This window comes from Ctenopharyngodon idella, chromosome 18 (assembly GCF_019924925.1).
Source record: "Ctenopharyngodon idella isolate HZGC_01 chromosome 18, HZGC01, whole genome shotgun sequence".
In the NCBI taxonomy this organism is placed as follows: domain Eukaryota; kingdom Metazoa; phylum Chordata; class Actinopteri; order Cypriniformes; family Xenocyprididae; genus Ctenopharyngodon; species Ctenopharyngodon idella.
Window position 1 is genome coordinate 26,486,495 of NC_067237.1, and position 22,035 is coordinate 26,508,529.

Consider the following 22,035-nt stretch of genomic DNA (forward strand, 5'->3'; position numbering starts at 1 on the left):
GCCGATATATCCTGTCAATCAAAAGAGGGCAGGAAAATGAACTGCATTTGGGCTTTGTGTAAAGAAAATGCTAAGAAACTAGTTTTACTATATTAATAGTAAATATGAATTAATAACATTCAGAAAGTTAAGAAATATTAATTTAATCTTCAGAATTTAGTTAGTGTGTTAATATTAATTTTAGTAATGTGTTTGTTTATAACCGATACCAGTTACTCTGAAACAAGTTGATGAAATGGAGAGAATAAAGTTTTTATTTGCATTTCTTTCAAAATATAACAATTATTAATTATAATGAAATTATCATTAATTTAAAAGAAGGTATAAAAGGCAGAACCCCAAACTATCGGTATCGGCGCATCTCTAATATATACAGTTAATTTAGATCTTATTCAGTTTATCACAGCGGTAAAATGTATTTCTGCAATGATCCAGAATCTGGAACATATCCTCCAAAGCAGAAGTCCATATTCACATCAACAGGTCTTCTAGTTCCTGGTGGTTAAGACTTGCTGTTCACCTTACACCTGTCGACAAAACAGACTTTTCATTACTGACTGGAATGAGGAAGTAGTAATATTGTAGGTCGGACTGGTGTTACTGCTTTCAAATCAGCAGCCTCAATGTTAATGTTCATTAATAAAAATAAATAAATAAAAAACAAACTTCCTCCCAAGTCCAAAATGTCTTTACTTAATCCAAGGTGCTAGCAATAAAGCTCATTCCAAATATCTTTTGATTTCTAACATTATCCTAAATACATTAACATGACTGCTCACATTTATATGGTCATCCTGCAGTAATGCAGTAAATATATTCCAGGTCTTATATAACTGATTGTAAAAGTAGGAGAAGTGACTTCTGCTCTATTTTCTAAGTCATGGAAGCTGTATCTTTGTCTTTTTGGAGTCATTTTTGGTGCTATTCACATGCACTACATGGAAAACTGTGACATTATTCAAAATCTTCTGTGTTCAAAACAAGACAGTCAAGCAGGTTTGGAACAACATGAGTATAGATGGTGAGTATAAGATTTTTGTATCCATTGTTAGTGACGTCTTTAGGACTAAGAGAGAAAGATATCAGATTGTGTTTGTTTCTCACCTCTACATGCTCTACATGCACCAGAAGAGATGCAAGTTCCAGGTTTTCACTAAACACGTTCTTCAGCGGGACAGACCGATACCCTAATAAAAAGAAAAAAATACCAGAAGAGAAATGCAACAGCTCAGAGACTTTTTAGACTATAAATAAAGAGGCTCAATATTATGAAAGAAAGGTAATAAAATGAATGCTCCTAGTTCAGCATTCCCCAAACTGGGGTTTATAAACTTCTGAAGGGTCATAAACCATGTAAAATTAAAATAATAAAGAATGATCACGATAAAACACTAAAAAAGAATTTGTTTACCTGCATGTCGTGACCATTAAGTAACATTTTTTAAATTATATTAAAATCTCAAGGTATTTCATGTACAGTAAATAAGTTAAAAGTTTCATCTGACCAAAAAGTTTGGGAATCCCTGTCCTAGTTGTTTTTGAAGCCTGGAAATTACATACTTGAGTATATACACCGATCAGGCATAACATTATGACCACTGACAGGTGAAGTGAATAACACTGATTATCTCTTCATCACGGCACCTGTTAGTGGGTGGGATATATTAGGCAGCCAGTGAACATTTTGTCCTCAAAGTTGATGTGTTAGAAGCAGGAAAAATGGGCAAGTGTAAGGACTTGAGCGAGTTTGACAAGGACCAAATTGTGATGGTTAGACGACTGGGTCAGAGCATCTCCAAAACTGCAGCTCTTGTGGACTGTTCCCAGTCTGCAGTGGTCAGTATCTATCGAAAGTGGTCCAAGGAAGGAACAGTGGTGAACCGGCGACAGGGTCATGGGCGGCCAAGGCTCATTGATGCACATGGGGAGCAAAGGCTGGCCCGTGTGGTCCGATCTAACAGACGAGCTACTGTAGCTCAAACTGCTCCTCAAACTGCTCAAGAAGTTAATGCTGGTTCTGATAGAAAGTGTCAGAATACACAGTGCATCGCAGTTTGTTGCGTATGGGGCTGCATAGCCGCAGACCAATCAGAGTACCCATGCTGACCCCTGTCCACCACCAAAAGCGCCAACAGTGGGCATGTGAGCATCAGAACTGGACCACAGAGCAATGGAATGGTCCTGCCATCCATGTGGATGTTACTTTGACATGTACCACCTAACTAAGCATTGTTGTAGACCATGTATACCCTTTCATGGAAACGGTATTCCTGGTGGCTGTGGCCTCTTTCAGCAGGATAATGCACCCTGCCACAAAGCAAAAATGGTTCAGGAATGGATTGGGGAGCACAACAACGAGTTTGAGGTGTTGACTTGGCCTCCAAATTCCCCAGATCTCAATCCAATCGAGCATCTGTGGGATGCGCTGAACAAGCAAGTCCAATCCATGGAAGCCCCACCTCGCAACTTACAGGATTTAACGGATCTGCTGCTAACATCTTGGTGTCAGATACCACAGCACACCTTCAGGAGTCTAGTGGAGTCCATGCCTCGACGGGTCAGGGCTGTTTTGGCTGCAAAAGGGGGACTAACACAATATTATGAAGGTGGTCATAATGTTGTGCCTGATCGGTGTATATAGTCAGTACACCAAAATAATTAAATATTTACAAGGCATATTGGTAGCTCAAATCCAATGGATGGATTTACCTGAGCGAATACCCCTGACAGGAAAAGTGGCCTGTGCAAGAACCTTAGGATCAGAAAATGCGTCCCCCTCAGAAACCTCAAAGCACAGGAAGGCAAGGTCTGGCTCGTCTACTTCAAAGCATTTCGGTGGATTCCTAGGGCCCAGCCACACTGGATTTAGTCCATTATCATCTGTGAAGGTACAGTACCAACATTCAACACTACTGTAATCTAAAACAAATTTTTCTCTCAATAACTCTCTTTCCACTTCCTTACTTAAGAAAGTAGTCTTGAAACTGTAGTCATCTACTCGAGCTCCTGTGTACGGCAACAGCTCAACCTTCACAAAAGGACTGATGATGTGTTCTGAATTGGGCAGATGCCTGGCTGCGATCACCTGAAGGGAACCATAAAAAATTGCTCACCCTTGTGTCATTCAAAACCCTTAGAAATATTACTTTCTTTGTTCCATGGAACACAAAAGGAAATCTTTCCCATTTAATCAAATTGAATGTGGACAGTCGAGCTACAAAATGACAGTTTTTCCTATGAGAGTCTACAAAAGAAAGTCATTTGGAAAGGTCTGGAATGACATGAAGGTGAGCAAATTATGACGTCATTCCTAATACTTTAAAGCAGTGGTCTCTAAACTCGGTCCTGGAGGGCCGCTGTCCTGCTAAGTTTAGCTCCAACCCTAATCAAACACACCTGAACCAGCTAATCAATGCCTTTGGGATTACTAGAAGGCTACAGACAGGTGAGTTTTATCAGGGTTGGAGCTAAACTCTGCAGGGCAGTGGCCCTCCAGGACCGAGTTTGCCCATCCCTGCACTAGGCATACAAGAAACTTTCAAGCAGATGTGTTGGAGCTGGTTGGAGCTAAACTCTGCAGGACAGCGGCCCTCCAGGATCAAGTTTTGGAGACCTATGCTTTAAAGCAGGGGTTCCCAAAACACATTCCTGGAGCCTCCCCAACACTGCACATTTTCCATGTCTCCTTTGTCTGACACACCCATTTCAGGTCTTGGAGCAGGGGTGTCCATCCCTGCTCCTGGAGAGCTACCGTCCTGCAGACTTCAGATCCAACCCTTCTCCAACACACCTGTCTGTCATTATCAAGCAACCCTGAACACCTTGATTAGCTGGTTCAGTTGTGTTTGATTGGGGTTGGAACTGAAATCTGCTGGATGGTAGCTCTCCAGGAGCAGGGTTGGACACCCCTGTCTTGGAGTCTCGACTAATGAGCTGATTATCTGAATCAGGTGTGTTTGATTAAGGAGGAATGGAAAACATGCAGTGTTGGGGAGGTTCCAGGAATGTGTTTGGGAACCCCTGTTTTAAAGGGTTAGTTCAACCAAAAATGAAAATTCTGTCACCAATTATTCACCCTAATGTTGTTCCAAACCCATTTTTGTTCATCGTCGAAACACAAATGAAGACATGATTGAATATGAACCAAAGTCTTATGGGTTTGGAACGACACGAGGGTGAGTAACTGATGACAGAATTTTCATTTTTGTTGGAACTAACATTGCATGGTATCAGCCATCATTCTAGAAAACATCAAACTGAATTAACATGGTTATTTACTCTGATTCTGATTTTTTGTTTAGAAGGCTTCTTCTTGGTCGGATCTCGCATCCACTCTGGTTTAAGCACGTAACCTGTGCCTCCATTCAGACTGAAGAGAGCACTGTTCAGCCACATGAACTTATCTGAAGAGAGATGCCATTGAGGTTAATATTTATTAGACACATTTAGAGGAGACCGGTTCTGAAGTTTAACAATCATGCAATAGGGACGCTATACAGCAGACATTAGTGTAAACTCTTCTTCTAAGGTCAAGTATATGGTGGAGCAATAACTTTACAAGAATCTTACAGGAAAGTCAAGATGTTTATAGCTAGCTGAATATTGAGTAATAATAGCACATGTGGGTTAATGGCACAGAGATCAGAAGGTCTTGAGGGTATTTATCCTTTGTGTGTGTGTGTGTTTTTTTTTTTTTTTTTTTGATCGGATGGCTATATCTGGCCATGAAAATGTCCTCTAGGACGCATTCAAAATGGAGAGCTATCCTGTCATTGATGCATACTTGACACAAAGGCCAAAATCATCTAGTTTTCAAGGGCACATGCGCAAACAGAATTGTTAACACAGCTCTCTATCGCCCCCTTGAGTACTGAGGTTTGTTACTCCCACAGCATATGAACATTGGAATACTGTGCACGATTCATTTGAACTACTTAAATTACTTTCATTGTTTTTGTATTTTTGGAGATCGAGAGCTTCTATACCTATTAACTTTCATTGTATCCAGCTTATTTTTCGCCTGTAGTAACTTCTGATTCATTTGCCACTATAGGTAAATAAATGGAAGAAAACAACAAAATGCTGTTGAGGTTAAAATAATTTGCGCTACAAACCAGCGTGTTTATGATTACTATAATAAATTAAAATAATATGATAACAAGTAGCCATTTGCAGTATCAAGCAGCTTAACAGACTGTTTTTGTACAGCTAAAATAACGAAGCGGATGAGACAAACCACAACACTATATATATATATATTATAATTTAAATAAATGCTGTGCTTTTCTATTCATCAAAGAATCCTGAAAAAATATATGTATATGTTTCCACACAAATATTAACAGTACAACTGTTTTTTAACCTTGATAATAATAAGAAAGCTGTCTTCAGCACCAAATCAGCATATTAGAATGATTTCTGAAGGATCATATGACTGAAAACTGAAGTAAGGCCTGCTGAAAATTCAGCTTTGCCATCACAGGAATAAATTACTTTTTTTAAAAATACATTAAAATAGAAAACAGTTATTTTAAATAGTAATAATTATTTCACAATATTACTGTTTTACTGTATTTTTAGTTAAATAAATGCAGCCTTGGATGCAGAAAGAGACTTCTTTCACGTACCAGCAGTTTGGAAGTTGAGAGCCGCCATTTGGCAGCCTAATTTCCATGAAGGACAAGGGTCAAAGTTGGACGAATCAACTCGGAATCCCTTAGGATACACACGGCTGAGAGCTATGCGGTTATACTCCAGAATGCAGTCTGGTTTTACTTCATTCCCCTTTTTTGTAAAGTCGTCATCCTTAAAGGAGCGAACCTCTTTGCAGTTGTAATTTTCTGAGAGGTCATAAAAGTACAGAATGGAATAATAAATAAATTGAAATGTCCAGTTCACTCACCTCAAAACATTTCTGGAATGTTTTAAACTAGGCCTTGAAATTGTTTTGCTTAATCTTGATGCGTTTGATACAGTACAGCTGCTTTTCATTTTAGTTTGTTTCGTATTTTTTTGCAATGTTCTGGAAATTACATACCAAAAGTCGTATTCAAAGTCTTTTTGATAGATTGGCAGTACACCACCATGTCTGACATCTCAACAGCTATTTTGGTTTTGTTCTCCATTTTTTCTATTATCTATTTTGAGAAGCGAGGGAGATATTGTCAATGCACAGATATTCACAAGAATTATCAGTCATCAAAAATATATAAATATATACAGAAAGGTACAGTACAATATATATTCATAATCAAGCACAATAACAGAAATTGAATGTGGGTTTGTGTAGCATCTATTGTGAAAGAGAGATATACTCCACACTTTGGATGATGTTGAGAACCACCTGGTACCATTCCTCCACCTGCTCCAAGATCTCACACGTGAACTCAATTAGTTTCACATTCTCCTTATTCAACAGGGTCACCACGAGAGGTCTGCCATATTTGGCATTGCGTGCTGAGGAGAACCCATTAAAATCAACAAAGAATAGAGTATTAAAGTCTTATATTTTGTTAATCATGAGGAGCTTTTTTCATAGGGCATTGATTAATGAAATTTTTTAATGTAAGTCACAACTCTGTCTCTAAGCATAATGTGTATGTATGCAATAAGACGAACTTACCAACATTACACTTAGAGATATCCACTACACCTTTACATTGGTGACCTAAGGGATTGTCTTCAGGGACCTGAAACAATCACTGAGTTCAATTCGTGTATATACAGTATATATGCATACATTTGCATCTGTATACTTTTTAATATTAATAAGTATAATTAATAAATAATAAATATAATTATAATAATAATAAATATAATTAATATTTTATACAAGTATATAAGTATACTAGTATATAATATTAGTTATATAAATTCATATTCAATACATGTTCAATGACTTTATTAAATATATGCAATGACTTTCAATCCATTATTTGAATTGATTCTTTTCAGTAAACACATGTCAGATGCCTAATAATATTAAAAATTAATTTAAATAAATGATTATGTATTTAATATTTCACACACACACACACACACACACACATATATATATATATATATATATATATATATATATAAAAAGTTTGGAAACATTACAATTTTTTATTGTTTTTAAAAGAAGTCTCTTTTGCTCACCTTGGCTGAATTTATTTAGTCAAAAATAAAGTAAAAACAGTAATATTACAATTTAAAAGAACTGTTTTTTTATTTGAATATATTTTAAAATTTAATTTTATTTCTGTGATGGCAAAGCTGAATTTTCAGCATCATTAGTCCAGTCTTCAGAGTCACATGATCCTTCAGAAATCATTCTAATATGCTGATTTGATAATTTCTTATTATTATCAATGTTGAAAACTGCTTCATTTCTTTTTTGTGGAAATGTTGACACTTTTTTCAGGCATCTTTGATGAATAGAAGTTCAATGAACAGCATTTATTTGCATTTATTACATTTATTTATTACATTTATTAAAGCATTTACTAAATATAAATCTTTTGTAACATTATAAATGTCTTCACTGTCACTTTTGATCAATTTAATGTATCTCTGATAAATAAAAGTATTGATTTCTCTTTTATAAATCTTACCACAAATGTTTGAATGGTATCATTGTTTCCACAAAAATGTTAAGCAGCAAAAAATGTTTTCAACATTGATAATTATAATAATAATAAATGTTTCTGGAGCACAAATCAGCATATTAGAATGATTTCTGAAGGATCACGTGACACTGAAGACTTGAAACGATGCTGAAAATTCAGCTTTGTCAGGAAAATTTACTTTTTTAAATTTATTAAAATAGAAAACTATTTTAAATTGTAATAATATTTCACAATTTTTTACTGTATTTTTGATTAAATAAATGCAGCCTTGGTGAGCATAAGAGACTTTTTTCAAAAACTTTAAAAACTGTAATGTTTCCAAATTTTTGACAGATACTAGGCCTATAGTATTTAATATTACATATATTTGTTACAATCGATTATTTTAATTAATTACTTTTAATATTATATAATTATTTTAGAAATATATATAATATTAAAATAATAAATAAAATAATTTAATATACTCAATATCAATAATTTAATTATTTTTAGTATATGCATATATATACAGTCAAACCAATATTTTTTATGTATTTTTACTAGTGGGTGCAGGACACTATAGTTCATTTATGTAAGTGAGGATAGCAAAATAAAGTAAACTGTGACATATTATACCCAAAAATTCTTCATACAGTGGACTACCAGTAAAATTGATAAAAAAAAAGTTGGGACCAAAAATTATTCAGACACTTTGACCTGACCATGTTTTGCTTAAGTGTTATCTGACATAATTAAGATGAATTTTTTTCTGACACAGTTTAACTCTGAGATCTTGTCATATTTTATTACCATTTTTTTTAAACTATAGTGAATAAACTGTATTAATGAATGAAATGTTCAAGGTGTCTGATATATATATATGAAACTCTTAAAATGCAGGATACCCTTAAAATGTAGGATATTATAAACTTATACTAAGTTTCCAAATGCTTTTTAGGGCCATTATATGTATAAAACACGTACTTGCCCCACCATATGTACCTCACTGTACAGCTCACCATCACATGTTAAAAGATCCTCCTGCAAAGGAAAAAGTTATCAACTACAGTTTGTATACAGTCACAATTGTTGTATCTCCTTTACGAATAACTGAAGTGGCTCTGTAACTAATTTTTTTCTCTCTTTCACTCTCACCATACAGATGCGCTCCACTAATTGTGGTGTTACAGGATAGCGTAGTTTTATCTTGCCGATGAAAAGCTGCTCACGGAAACAGCTGACCATGTCTTCAAGCCTAAAAAACTCGTAGATGTCTGCCAGTACATACTTGCCGTTGTATCGGTAAATCAGATAATGCTTAATAACCCCTTCAACTCTGTGTAACAAATAAGCAAATAAAGATACATACAGAGAGGAAACTATCTGTGAGGACAGTAAGGAAATGAAAAGGGAAAAAAGCTAAGGAACCTGACTGAGAGTTCAAAGGTGTCAGGCTCCTCTCTCTGTCTGATGAGGAACGCTCCATCTCGAGGAATCCTCAGAAGATACTCTTCTGCTTTGGCTTGACTCAGGTTACTGTAAAACCACCTAAAAATGACAACACAACTTTGTCTCCAGATGTTTCTATTAGTCTCCGTGACAGAAAAAAAGGTTATGTCATTGAAATTTTTATGTATATGAAGTGTTTTAATATTTTATTTTTCTTCTTACCCCAATTGGTGGTGAGACACAAAATTGAGCCGAGGCAGGAAATTCTTGAGATGCAAGTTTAATCCATCATACTCAATCAAATTTTGTCTATAATGCTCAATCAAGGCACACATACTTGGAAAGCACTGCTTGCTTGTCAAGAAGAAGGATGCGTGACCATTTTCTGAGGACCAGAAAATTCTGTAGTGCTGAACCCTCCTTCTGGTCCTACAGAGAGCATACAGAATATTATTTTAACATTTTCTATTTGCATTATTATTTTTTGTAAATAATATTGCAAATAGAAAATGTTAAAATAAAAGATACCCACATAAGCTGGGTACTAAACTGTGGTTTAATGCAATGTAAACAATGTAAAATAAAATAAAAAGTTGGTACTCTACCAATCAAAGAGTAGTAAAATGAACAGTCTAAGAAACATTTTAACAGTGTACATATACATAGACAGATAATTTTATATATACAGTATATTATATATGCTATATGGTATATATACACGGAAATAGCTAGATAACCGATAAAAATGTCTTTGTTAGACCACATAATGTAAGATACTGTATTATATGCAGTAAATTTTATGGCACAGGTGTGGCAGAAAATTGACAATATGCGTGGAGCATTCTTTAGAACTTTCGCAATAATATAACCCAGCTGGAAAACTTACGGTGAAATGTCACTTGCTGTTGTGTTGAGCATCAATAGTGTAATACTTAGATTATAATCAGAATATAGTCACTTAAATAGTCAGGAATAGCATTCATTTAGTTATTCAAACGTAAGACGACAAAAAATAAATAAAGACGTACCTCAGTGTTCCTCCTCGGCTAAATTCAATTCGACCATCAGTTTTCACACTTTCGTGAGGAAAAAAAAAGCATCAAAAATGAAATATTTTCTTTAGTTAGATTCATTGAATAAAATGTGAGTTTTCACAAGTGTGCCAAAGTCACTGAGCTTGGGCTGCACTGACTGACAGCTGCTGTGATTATAAAGGTAAAGCGTGGTGCTCGCTTCTGTGTAATTCATTCACAAGTAAAGTTATTGTTTTTCATGAGATTTTGTGAGTACTTCATACTTTACCTTGACAAAATGTATTTTAAAACCTAGCTATTTTATGTTTAATATTTATTCAAAAGCGAAACTGAGTGGAAAAACTATTACAGGAAATGGCTAATGCATGCGCAAATAAATGGTCCTCTGCCGCCACCTGCTGGTTATAGTGGTAATTAATGTATTTTTTATATTTTAAAATGTGTTTTCTATTAAATGTTGGATTTCCTACATTTTGAAATGTTCGGTTTTACAAATAGGGACAATCTCAGAAGAATGAACAAGTAATGTTTGTGGTCATCACATTAAAAATAACATTTGAAGAGCTGGACAAAAATATGTGTGCGTCTAATTACAGACACGGCATTTCTTAAACGGTCCCAATAGCTTCGTCTTTATTGCAATCAATAAAACTGGTTTATTAGCAATTTAGGTAAATGTGATAACTGCATTAAAATATGAATACAACATTAAAAAGTCAACCACTGATGGGTTTTTTTGTGTCGAAAGACAGCGAGTACAGAATGACCAGCTAACAGTTCACCGGAAATCCCCAAGCTGGCTTAACGACAACCAGGAAGTAACCGTGCATATAGTCAATTCAATTAGCACCCAGCTTCAAACCTTTTAAAAAGAAATTAAAAAGGCATAAGAGTAATGAAAGGTTGTGCAGAGTACCAAATGGAGATACTGTAGTTTCGGATGAACTTGTCACTCTCTCGCACCAGAAAGGTTCCATCTTTTCCATTCCTCCCTTTGCAGAAATCATGCAGGAGTCTTTTAGCGGTTATTCTGCCCTTAGCCATCCGTCCATGAAACCAGGGCTCAAACAGGTGCAGGTCTGAACCTTCCTGAATGTTTCAGAAAGAAAAAAAAAGAGATTATGAGCGAACAACCTCTCAAAATGGCTTGTTTTCACATGAGTTGAACTGACTGGTTTTACAAAGACAATGATTTTAATCTTCTTCACTTACCTTAGGACTGTCTTCCTCCTTCTCTTCAGAATAGTACAGCTTATTATCTGAGATAACACAGTCATGCTTGTAAAACCTCTACATTAAAAAAAACACATATTATAAATTATCTGACTATGAATATGGGGGAAAAAACAGATCACATTTTAATTAAAATTAATTTAAAACTCACCATATGTATTGGATCCCAGATGCAAAGCTCTCCTTCCTTCTCCAATACCATGTTTTCTTTAGGTTTTCCTATCTGCTTTGAAATATGAAAAATTATACATTTTGGAAATGAAAATGTGGAAAAATCCCCTTCAAAACTTCACTGAGATCTTTTGACACTTTTAGCAAATACATTTTTAAATTGTTTAATGGAAAATAAAAATACAGCACAGAAAGACATATGCACCTTCTTGAAGACGTTTTTGAAGCTGTTTAATTTACTTTTCCCAGCCGTGTTTCCCTGCTGTTCAGAACAAATAAAATTACATATGACATCTGATCAAAAATTACAGCAAAAAAAACTCATGTGCATAAATGTGCATTTATTCAGTTAGATATTATGCTAAAATGAGGACAGACATTAAGTGAGATCCATTCTAGTGTGTTATCATTAGTTTGATCTTTCCATTTTTCTGTCACACCCACATACAACGGCAATGTGCATCAGTGTTTACACAAAAATATTGTAAATCACCAAGGTGACTAGGATTGTTTAATTACATCCGCAAGTTCAACTACTGAATATCAGCTCTGAAAAACAAATCAGAAGTGGATTTAATGTAAACAGCCTAAATTTCCCCAATGCACTACTTAATGGAATTTAATTAACATAAGAATCTAAGATAGTGATATTAGAAATAAACAGAGTTAGGGTGGTTTGTTACATAAATGAGAGAAGCAACAGCTTTCATTTTGAACTCTATTTGTGGAGGGTGTCATGTTTTGTGGATACCTTATCGGTGTGATCGCTCTCGCTTATTTTTTGGTGCTGTTGAAGAGAATAAATAGATAATTATGCATGTGACATGATGAAACTACAAAAATGTAAATTCTCAGTCTGCCACATCATGACACTGAAATCTTCATCTACATTGGAGACTGAAAAAATAGGAGGATTTTTTCAGTTTTTTCCTTCTAAAGTTGGTTCAACCACATATATGGACAAATTTGAATGTTTTTTTTTTTTCTACCTTAATGATAATCTTGCCCTTCAGCTGGTTTGGTGAGGGTAAATGTTTTGCTTCTGGATCCAGTGGCTTGGTCAAGAGCTTGTCCTGGAAAACATCTTTTAACATCTGAGCTATCACTTTCTGTTGCGTAGTATCACAGTGTTCTTCTATGGACAGCACTACAGGATACCTGCCAAAATGAATTAAAATATGAGTGCTGAATGATATGTTTACAATGGATGGACAGTGATAATGTCATTGAATGTGTATTGTTGTTGATGATGACTAACTCAGATGTTATGAAAGCATGATCATTGATAGCCTTCACCGCATCCTTAAACTTTATCTTGGAGGTCATGGTCCCACCATGGTATATGACAGGTTCATCTCGACCATTCCAGCAGTCCACTGCATTAAAGACAAAAGAAAATATAGCATAGGGCCTGATAACAAATACTATTAATTATAACAAGTTTTGGGGGTAACACATGCATTACGTGATCAGATTACTTTCTTGATATAAGAAGTTAAGTAAAGTAACGCATTACTTTATACATTTACACATTAATATTTGAGTTACTTTCTTAAAAAATAATGCATGTTACTTTCCAGTTTAATTAATATGCTTAAACATTTTTTAAACTACAAAATTAAAATAGCATTAAAATCCATAACGTAGTCACAGACAAATAGTACAAAAGTAAAATAACCCTTAATGTCAAGAGATCTTTTGTATGGCATACACAGCTCTAGGGGTCAGAAAATATTGGTCTATGTGGTCAAAATATAATAATATTCTAAATTAGTGCTGTCAAATGATTAATCGCGATTAATCGCACCCAAAATAAAGGTTTGTGTTTACATAATATATGTGAGTACTGTGTATATTTATTATGTATATATAAATAAACACATGCATGTATATATTTAACAAAAATATATTATATTTATGTATAATAAATAATCATAAAAAATATATATATAACATACAGTATATAATATACAGTCAAACCAAAAATTATTCAGACATTTTTTTATATATTTTTACTAGTGGGTGCAGGACACTATAGTTTATGTAAGTGAGGATAGCAAAATAAACTGTGACATATTATACCCAAAAATTCTTCATACAGTGGACTACCAGTAAAATTGATAAATATTTTGGAACCAAAAATTATTCAGACACTTTGACCTGACTAAGTGTTATCTGACATAATCAGGATAAATTTTTTCTGACACAGTTTAACTCTGAGATCTTGTCATATTTTATTACCATTTTTTAAAACTATAGTGAATAAACTGAATTAATGAATGAAATGTTCAAGATGTCTGAGTAAATTTTGGTTTGACTGTATATAATAAACATATAACCATAATCATATATAATAAATATAAATGATATATAAATATACATGTATTGTATACATGCAAATATTTCTTAAATTAATACATGTATGTGTGGTTTTTTTATATATACATAATAAATATTCACAGTACTACATACACATATTATGTAAACACAAACTTTTATTTTGGATGCAACTAATCACGATTAATCATTTGACAGCACTATTCTTAATGTGTTTTTAAAAGAAAATTAAAATTATTAGGCTTTGTTTACTGCGTTAAACACTTGCAAAAAAGAACTTCTCAGTAATAAACACCTGCAAGGCCTGGAAGAGAGCGAGCCTTAGCCATGTGAGAAAAAGTAACGTAAAAGTAATGTAACGCATTACTTTACATAAAAAAATAAATAAAAAAAAAGTAACATAATTAGTTACTTTTTAGGGGGTAGTGCAATATTGTAATATATTACTTTTGTCTAAGTGCCCCTATTATGGATTTTTGAAAATTACCTTTCATGTAGTGTGTAACATAGCTCTAAGTGAATGAAAACATCCTGCAAAGTTTTAAATCTGAAAGTGCACCGTATATAAAGTTATTGTCTCTCAAAAGTAAGAGTTGACTCGGAGTCATTTAAACGAGTCGTTTGTAAAACGAATCTCAAGCCATTTCGTTGTGACATCACAATGAAACATTAGCATATTGCCCACCCACTTATTGCATGCACAGACACCAGGGAAAATTCATTTTGTCAAGTACATTTTTTCAGTACAATCTTATGTTGTGTTCCCGTCATTTTACTGACGACTGCTTCTCAAACCTCGAGGAGTTTAATGCAGGATTCACAAAACGCTTGGTCTTAAAATATGGATCAATGCCCAGTTTATTTGGACCAGCTTGCTCCTCTGAATCTCAACCTGTAAGTATGGTTAATAATTGATGTTTATATTTTCTAGCAATCATTCAAAATTCATAGTTTTGTATGTTATGTTGTGTAACGTACACCCCTAGTCTGTATGTCTCCTGCTAACCGGCTAACTCACATTTCAGTAGTTCTGCTATTCAGATGTGGGTCCAATATTGTCTAAAAATGTGTCGATTAATGCAGCTTGTCTGTCTTATTACTTGGAGAACTGATCAAGGATGGCGCACGACTTTTCTTTACAAAGTGTAATGCATTATCAGCTATTCACGTTTGTGCTCGGCTAACGTGGGAGTTTACAACATAACGTGGGCCTGGTTTGCACATAACTGTAAAACAAAACAGTTTTTTTCCTGTGTTTTTATTATTACAGTAGAGTGGAGCTCTATCTGTATTGTAATAGCGCAGACTAGCAATTTAACATCCTAACTAGTTGAAGTATTCTCTCTGTTAACAGTAAACACCCATTGTAATGTCAAACAATGATATAACGTTAGCCATTTTTCTTTATTAATAGTTATGACGAAAAAGTTAAGACGATAGGAACCTTACAAAAAAGGCATAATAGGGGCACTTTAAAAAGTAACTTTCCCTAACACTGATTACCATACAATATTAACATTTCCAAATAACTAAAAATGTTGGTACCACTAAAATATAATTATTTAACATGAATTCTTACATGCATATGAAGAAAAACTGGAATAAAAAAAATGTAAAATTTAGTAGAAAATGTCTGAGAAACACACTGACACTCAATACAGCGGCAGCCCAGCCTCAGGCAGCGCACATAAGCTTCTGTTGAGGACTCACTGCGCATCTGATCTCCAGTCAAATATCTGTGAAAAAAGCAAAAACACATGAAGTAACACAGAAAGTTCATCATGAAGAGGAGTAGCTGCATGTGTGTAATGATCATGAAGAACAGCAGCACTGACGTGTTGTGAGAAGAGTTGATCCAGTAGTGAGACAGAGGATTGTTCATGTCCAGTGGGCAAATCTCTGAGAACTTCTCATCCCAAATTGAGTTTTCTTTGGAGAAGAGAAAGCTGAGGAACTAGAAAGACAGAAAGTATGTATTTAGGTGCAGAATAAGATTTATTTGGTGTGATGACATCAAACTAAACAGATCTCTATAGACTGTACCTCTCCAATGGTAAACTTTGGATAATCAGTCTTCCTCATGGTGTCATTGATGAAGATGGTCATCAACTCTTGTACCTTATTAAGATTTTTGGCCCAGGTCTCCTACAGACAGAAAACAAATGTACAGCTCATTTTTAATGAAATATTAATTTTCATCATAAGCATATTAGAATGATTTCTGAAGGATCATGTGACACTAGACTGGAGTAATGATGCTGAAAATTCAACCGTGCCATTACAGGAATAAATTACATTTTAAAAAAATATAAAAAAGAAAAGATTTATTTTAAATCGTAACATTTAATATTTCACAGTATTCACAATATCAAATAATTACTGCCTTGGTGAGCATAAGTGACTTATTTCAAATACATCAAAAAAACTTACTGACCCCAACATTTTGAAAAATAGGCTAGCTAGATGAACATTTGATAAAAAAAAAGATAATATACATTGGTCTTACCTTCTGTCTATATAAAAGAAAGTTTTGAAAATCAGAGAGGGGAAGTACAGAAGATTCAGGCCTATTAGTATTACTGCAGAAAAATACATAGAAAAATAAATATGGTTTTCATGGTACAATTAACTTAATAAAAAAAAAAACAAGTAAACTTCAATTTCTCATGATATGGCCCATTTAAAGCACCAAATTGAATTAAAACAAAATACTTTTTTACCTAATTGTGAAAGCTGCAGGCCCCTTTTCAAACTCTTCTAGCAACTAATAAAAATATTAAAATAATAATAATACAAATTAGGCTTGATGTTATACAATTCACTTCCCCTTCAAGGGTTAGTTCACCCAAAAATGAAAATAATGTCATTTATTACTCACCCTCATATCGTTCTACACCCGTAAGACCTTCATTCATCTTCGGAACACAAATTAATATATTTTTGATCAAATCCGATGGCTCAGCGAGGCCTGCATAGACAGCAATGGTACTTCCTCTCTCAAGATCCATAAAGGTACTAAAAACATATTTAAATCAGTTCATGTGAGTTCAGTGGTTCAATCTTAATATTATAAAGCGATGAGGATATTTTTTGTGTGCCAAAAAAACAAAATAACGACTTTTTAACAATATCTAGTGATGGCCGATTTCAAAACACTACTTCGGAGCGTTATGAATCAGTGATTCGGATTGCATATCAAACTGCCAAACTGCTGAAATCACGTGACTTTGGCACTCCGAACCACTGATTTGATTTGTAAAGCTCCGAAGCTTCATGAAGCAGTGTTCTGAAATCGGCCATCACTAGATATTGTTAAAAAGTCGATATTTTGCTTTTTTTTTTGGTGCACAAAACATATTCTGGTCGCTTTTTGATATCATGGTAGAACCACTGAACTCACATGAGCTGATTTAAATATGTTTTTATGGATCTTAAGAGAGGAAGTACCATTGCTGTCTATGCAGGCCTCGCTGAGCCATCAGATTTAATCAAAAATATCTTAATTTGTGTTCCGAAGATGAATGAAGGCCTTACGGGTGTAGAATGACATGAGGGTGAGTGATAAATTACATTATTTTCATTTTTGGGTAAATTAACACTTTAAATATTTATATCATGTTTAAACAAGTAAATGTTTCATTTAATATTACAAATAACATTCATATATAAAGGAACTGAAACTCAAATAAGAATTTAAGAAAATGAAACATTAAAAAAAAAAAAAAACTTAATTGCACACTTACCACCTCCTGGTTTTCAAATATTAAAAGATCGTAGAATTTGTGAAACTGCTGAAAATCCAGGACATAATCTTTTGCTCCCACCTCCTGAAAATACAACATTCACACTTGTAATAAATCCTAATGTGTTCTTAAGCAAATAATCTATTTTAGGGATTATATAAAATGTACATCTTGAGTTGCTTTGTATAAAATCATCTGCCAAATGCATTAACGTAAATGTAGAATTAATTGCTTTCAGTATTATTTGTACCACAAATCTTTCCTCCAGAAAACGTCCATCTGGTACAGTGATGTTCATTTGTGGCAAGAGAGACTTAAGTTCTTTCAGGGTGATGCTGTAAGAAAAAGAAACAGATGACTACAGTGAGACTGAATGAGAAGCTACAATGAGACTGGATGAGAAGCAAGTGAAAGAGAAAGAGAACCTATTTTTCTTTGTATTATCAATGTACATCTTCTTCCTCAGCCAACTACAGTAGAGGGAAAAACAGAATTAAAAAATATATGATTTGTGTTAAGGTTTATGGACACACAAGGTACACTATCTGTGTGTGTGTGTGTGTGTGTCGTGTGTGTACCTCTCTATAATCTCTGGTGTGTGAGCCGCCAGTGTCTCCTGTCTGAGTAACTCCAGTCCTGTCAGCCATTTTTCTGCATCCTCCACCGAATCAGCTGTGGAACAGCAAATAGAGGGTATGCATAGACGTCACTTTCCCGCCGGAACACGCTCCCTCAGCTGGACTGAGTGGCAAAAGAAGCTGCTGGATGACTGGATTTAATAGAGGAAACTGCGAAAACGCGAGTAAAACAAACAATTACTCTAAACGTTGGGCTCGAAAGTGTTCCTTATGACATGTCAAAGAAACCTAATCCATGGATATTGGCATGCAGCCAGGAATCGTGTTTCCTGACATTTATACTGTAGCCTATGTGCCTGATTTCGACGCCGGGGAAATGCACAAAGCAAATCTGACTGTACACGCTTTATATAAATACAATATAGGTAGGTTTAAATCAATGTTATATATTTCGTCATATCGTCCAGCCCTAAAACTTGTATAGTTTTTGTCAGTGTTTATTTAAAAACAAACAATTATGCAGAATATAACATGGTAAATATTTAATTGATGAGTTGTCAACACAGTATATTACAATATAATATATAGGGTATGATTTTACACCAAATTCCAACATTTTGACACAAAAAGATAACTGCAAAACATGCATCTTTGCCTGGAGTTCATCTGTTTCTGTGAATTGCAGCGACCTATTTGCTTCTTTTTTCTGTAGCTTTCAGCAGTCTGTAAAAATATACCTCAGATTTTGTGTCAAAGCTATTTGTACAGTCAGTCGTAAAGCTCTTTCACGTTTTGGATGTGTTTTGTGTGTTTTTCGCAGCATTTACGCTGAAAACCAATGCAGCCACTCAGTCTTTTGCCACTCAGTGGACGTAACAGCAGTCATAACGGTCGATGGTGACGTCACGTGCATACCACCATCACAGAATAAACACAACACTATCATAATGACGTAATGAAGTGGTGAGACCATAGACATTAGGGACTTTAAGCAGGAGCTGCTGATAAAACGGCAACGGCATTCTGGCGTTCTGTTGCGCATGCGCGAATTTAACTGCTAATTCTTGACGTTCTGCTGTAACCGTCTACTACGGCCGATTTGCCGTAGTCGATAATAGGCTACGTGACAGATTAGATAAGTAAATGTTATGTGAGGCCATAACCTCAGGGTGGCTTCATGGAGACCATTCCGGTAAGTGTACTATTGCTAGCATAGCTGTTTACCAGCATGTTTTAGATGTTGGTGATGATAGTGCTGCTGTTCTCGTCAGGCTTTTTAACGAACTTTGGTCCACCAAAAAGACCAACTTAGTTAAATTTTGCTGGCGAAAAATATCCATATGCTGTTCCACTAGCTAAGGCAAATAGCATAAACTAGCCTGAACCGGCACTCAGCACAGTTCAAGAGTTTGGTCAATAAGATTTTTTTTTAATGTTTATGAAAAAAGACTCCTGTGCTCACCAAGGCTGCAATTATTTGATCAAAAATACAGTAAAAGCAGTAATGTTGTAAAATATTATTACAATTTAGAATAACTTTATATTTTAAAATGTAATTTATTTATGTGATGCAAAACAGAATTGTCAGCATCATTACTCCAGTCTTCAGTATCACATGATCCTTCAGAAATCATTCTAATATGATGATTTGCTGCTCAAGAAATATTTCTTATTATTAATGCTGAATATATATATATATATACACACACACACACACATATATACGTGTGTGTGTATATATATAACATAAATGTATTTACTGTCACTTTTGATCAATTTAATGCATCCTTACTGAATAGAAGTTTTTTTTTTTTTTTTTTTTTTTTTAAGAGTGGTAGTGTAAACATCCTATCTCTTTGCTATGCACTTACAGTGTGTGAAGAACATTTGCATACCGTTTAGACTCAGTGACTTTAACATAAACTCAGATCCATAGAAGATGGTGAAACATGTTTTGCTGTCCTGCTGAACCTCTTTTTCAGACAGGCCAAAGATTTTTCGAAATGTGCTGCTCTCGTTAAATCGCTGGAAATCCTGGAATGTCTCCCACTGACGAAGCTCCTTCAGCTCAAAAATGTCCACTGCAAATATACAAGCACACATAGTAAAGTGCAATTATATAGAGAATTATATCATCAGTATAATTATTCCTTTGAATAACTAAATATCAGTGCTTGCATAAGCAAATGTTGAAGATCACATAATAAGGTTTCTGAAAAAATTAGGTCAGAATTAGAGCTCAAGTATAAACCAAACACTTTATTAGTAATTATTATACAACAATAATTTAGCTTAAATACTGTATTGTGTCAATCCTGCATTCAAGGAAGTAACTTACACACTTTGACTATCCTGTCTCTGGAGCCTATCAAGGCCACCTGCATGGTCTCCATAATGACCTGGACAGTGAATCTCTCAGCCCTCTGCTGATATACCATCATTTCAGTACCCTTCTGCAGATGCTCAATAATCCGACTCCTCTCATCCTCTGTGAGCTCACCCCGCTCATTGCTGGCCACGATCACTGAATCTGACACACACACAGTCACAGGCACTTACAGTAAAGAGGCAGTGCTTTTGCATCATTCTCTACACAGGCTGCTATTCTCCAACTACACTTAAAAAAAGGTTGCAAATGGTTTTTTTTAAAAATGTATGTTATATTTATTAAAAGCAATAATTATGTTAAAAGTTAGATTATTCAAATAATGTATATCCAGACACACTTACCTTCCAGTTTCGGTGCGCAAATCATATTGAAAAATAACAAGATGACGTCTAGTGGTTATTCTCCAGACCAGGTCTTGAGAAAAATCGCTTCCTGTGGCATAAGCAGCTTTCTAATTTCCTATGATGAAAAGCAAGCATTTCCAGAGGACAAGAGAGAGAGAAAAATCCCCCAAATCATCTTCATGGAGATGAGTTACCTGTGAATTGATTTAAATGAAAATATTAAGTAAATACCTGTATTAATGATACCACAGGCCTCCAAACCAATATTTAGAAAGCTCAATCTCAGATAAAAAGCTCAACTCTTTCAAGCAGAAATTGAGAATCATGTAAGATAGACAGTGGCACGGACACTGTTTTAAAACAAGGGGGTGGAGAAAAATATAAAGAATTGGTGAAAAGAAGTGGATTTTACTGGAAGGAGAGAGATTGTGTGAGAGATATGTCTGATGTGCAATTTTCTCAGCTTAACAGTTCTCACGAAATACCCTTTTATAAGTCTTTAGGTTTCTAGGTCTTGAAAATTTGTTTTCGCAGCACCAGAAAATAAGTTACAAGTTACAGAAACTTAGTTATAATAATCATACTTTATTTGTTCATGTATTAAAAGCATCCATTTAAATTGTTTTATTAAAGATTTTAAAGAATCACGTAAAACAGTTTTAATTTAGTATCAAGATCATTTTCGTTTTAGTAATTTGGGGGGGGGGTTGCCATTTTTGTTAGGTTTACTATATAGTTATGAATTTGTATTTCAGTTTTAGTTATTTTAGTACATCAATTAAGTGAGAAATTAAATGAGAAATGTTTAATGTTTAAAATAAAGGTTTTTAAATTTGATTTTATTTCCGTTAAAATTGTATTTTATTTCAAGCAATGAAAATGTTTTTATTTTTTACTTTTAGTTTTGTTAACTATAATAACCCTGCAAGAGAGAGAGAGAGTGAAAACACTTGTTTGTTTCTGCTCCTAAATTAGAATCATATGAAGATACAGTATTTGTTCCAGATATTTGTTGATAAACCTTAAAGTGAAAGTTCCTAATTTTATGTTACAGCTCACTGGGGTCGTCTGGCTCACTGGGGGTTTGTACGGCACTATATGGTACTATACAAATTTAAATTTAAATTTAAAAAAAAAAAAAAAAAAAAACCCTATTCCTCCCCAG

At 34.4% G+C, this 22,035-nt stretch overlaps 1 protein-coding gene across 11 annotated transcripts; it reads right to left on the reverse strand.

The window, feature by feature from the left end:
* Window positions 1-231: 231 nt before the first annotated feature.
* si:ch211-260p9.3 (1-phosphatidylinositol 4,5-bisphosphate phosphodiesterase gamma-2) lies at window positions 232-21,244 on the reverse strand. Of its 11 annotated transcripts, none has more exons than XM_051871197.1 (33): window positions 21,102-21,242; window positions 20,868-20,985; window positions 20,476-20,667; window positions 20,033-20,218; window positions 18,138-18,231; window positions 17,985-18,029; window positions 17,810-17,894; window positions 17,560-17,643; window positions 16,537-16,580; window positions 16,323-16,395; window positions 15,860-15,961; window positions 15,652-15,770; window positions 15,467-15,552; window positions 12,738-12,855; window positions 12,469-12,637; window positions 12,231-12,266; window positions 11,685-11,741; window positions 11,460-11,531; window positions 11,288-11,365; window positions 10,992-11,164; window positions 9,264-9,470; window positions 9,021-9,140; window positions 8,748-8,928; window positions 8,577-8,633; window positions 6,623-6,689; window positions 6,320-6,456; window positions 6,038-6,137; window positions 5,628-5,840; window positions 4,279-4,403; window positions 2,965-3,085; window positions 2,710-2,880; window positions 1,114-1,187; window positions 232-527 (listed from the first exon to the last, which is right to left on the reverse strand). In XM_051871197.1, the coding sequence occupies exons 2-33, from the start codon at window positions 20,890-20,892 to the stop codon at window positions 522-524; spliced, it is 3,417 nt and encodes a 1,138-aa protein (XP_051727157.1). In that variant the 5' UTR covers window positions 20,893-20,985; window positions 21,102-21,242; the 3' UTR covers window positions 232-521. The 11 variants fall into 11 exon arrangements, 10 of the variants coding, with proteins under 10 accessions (XP_051727157.1, XP_051727156.1, XP_051727158.1 ...); XM_051871196.1 differs by having other exon boundaries at window positions 1,105-1,187; window positions 11,685-11,738; window positions 21,102-21,241; XM_051871198.1 differs by having other exon boundaries at window positions 1,105-1,187; window positions 8,595-8,633; window positions 21,102-21,241.
* Window positions 21,245-22,035: the final 791 nt, after the last annotated feature.

What these genes read in the sequence shown, in the direction of transcription:
- si:ch211-260p9.3 (XM_051871194.1), bottom strand. Translation starts at nt 20,892, where the DNA reads ATGATTTGCGCACCGAAACTGGAAG. An exon ending in TTGCGCACCGAAACTGGAAG is followed by an intron (nt 20,668 to 20,867) that starts GTAAGTGTGTCT and finishes TGTGTGTGTCAG; the next exon opens with ATTCAGTGATCGTGGCCAGC. An exon ending in CAAAGTTTACCATTGGAGAG is followed by an intron (nt 15,771 to 15,859) that starts GTACAGTCTATA and finishes CTGTCTTTCTAG; the next exon opens with TTCCTCAGCTTTCTCTTCTC.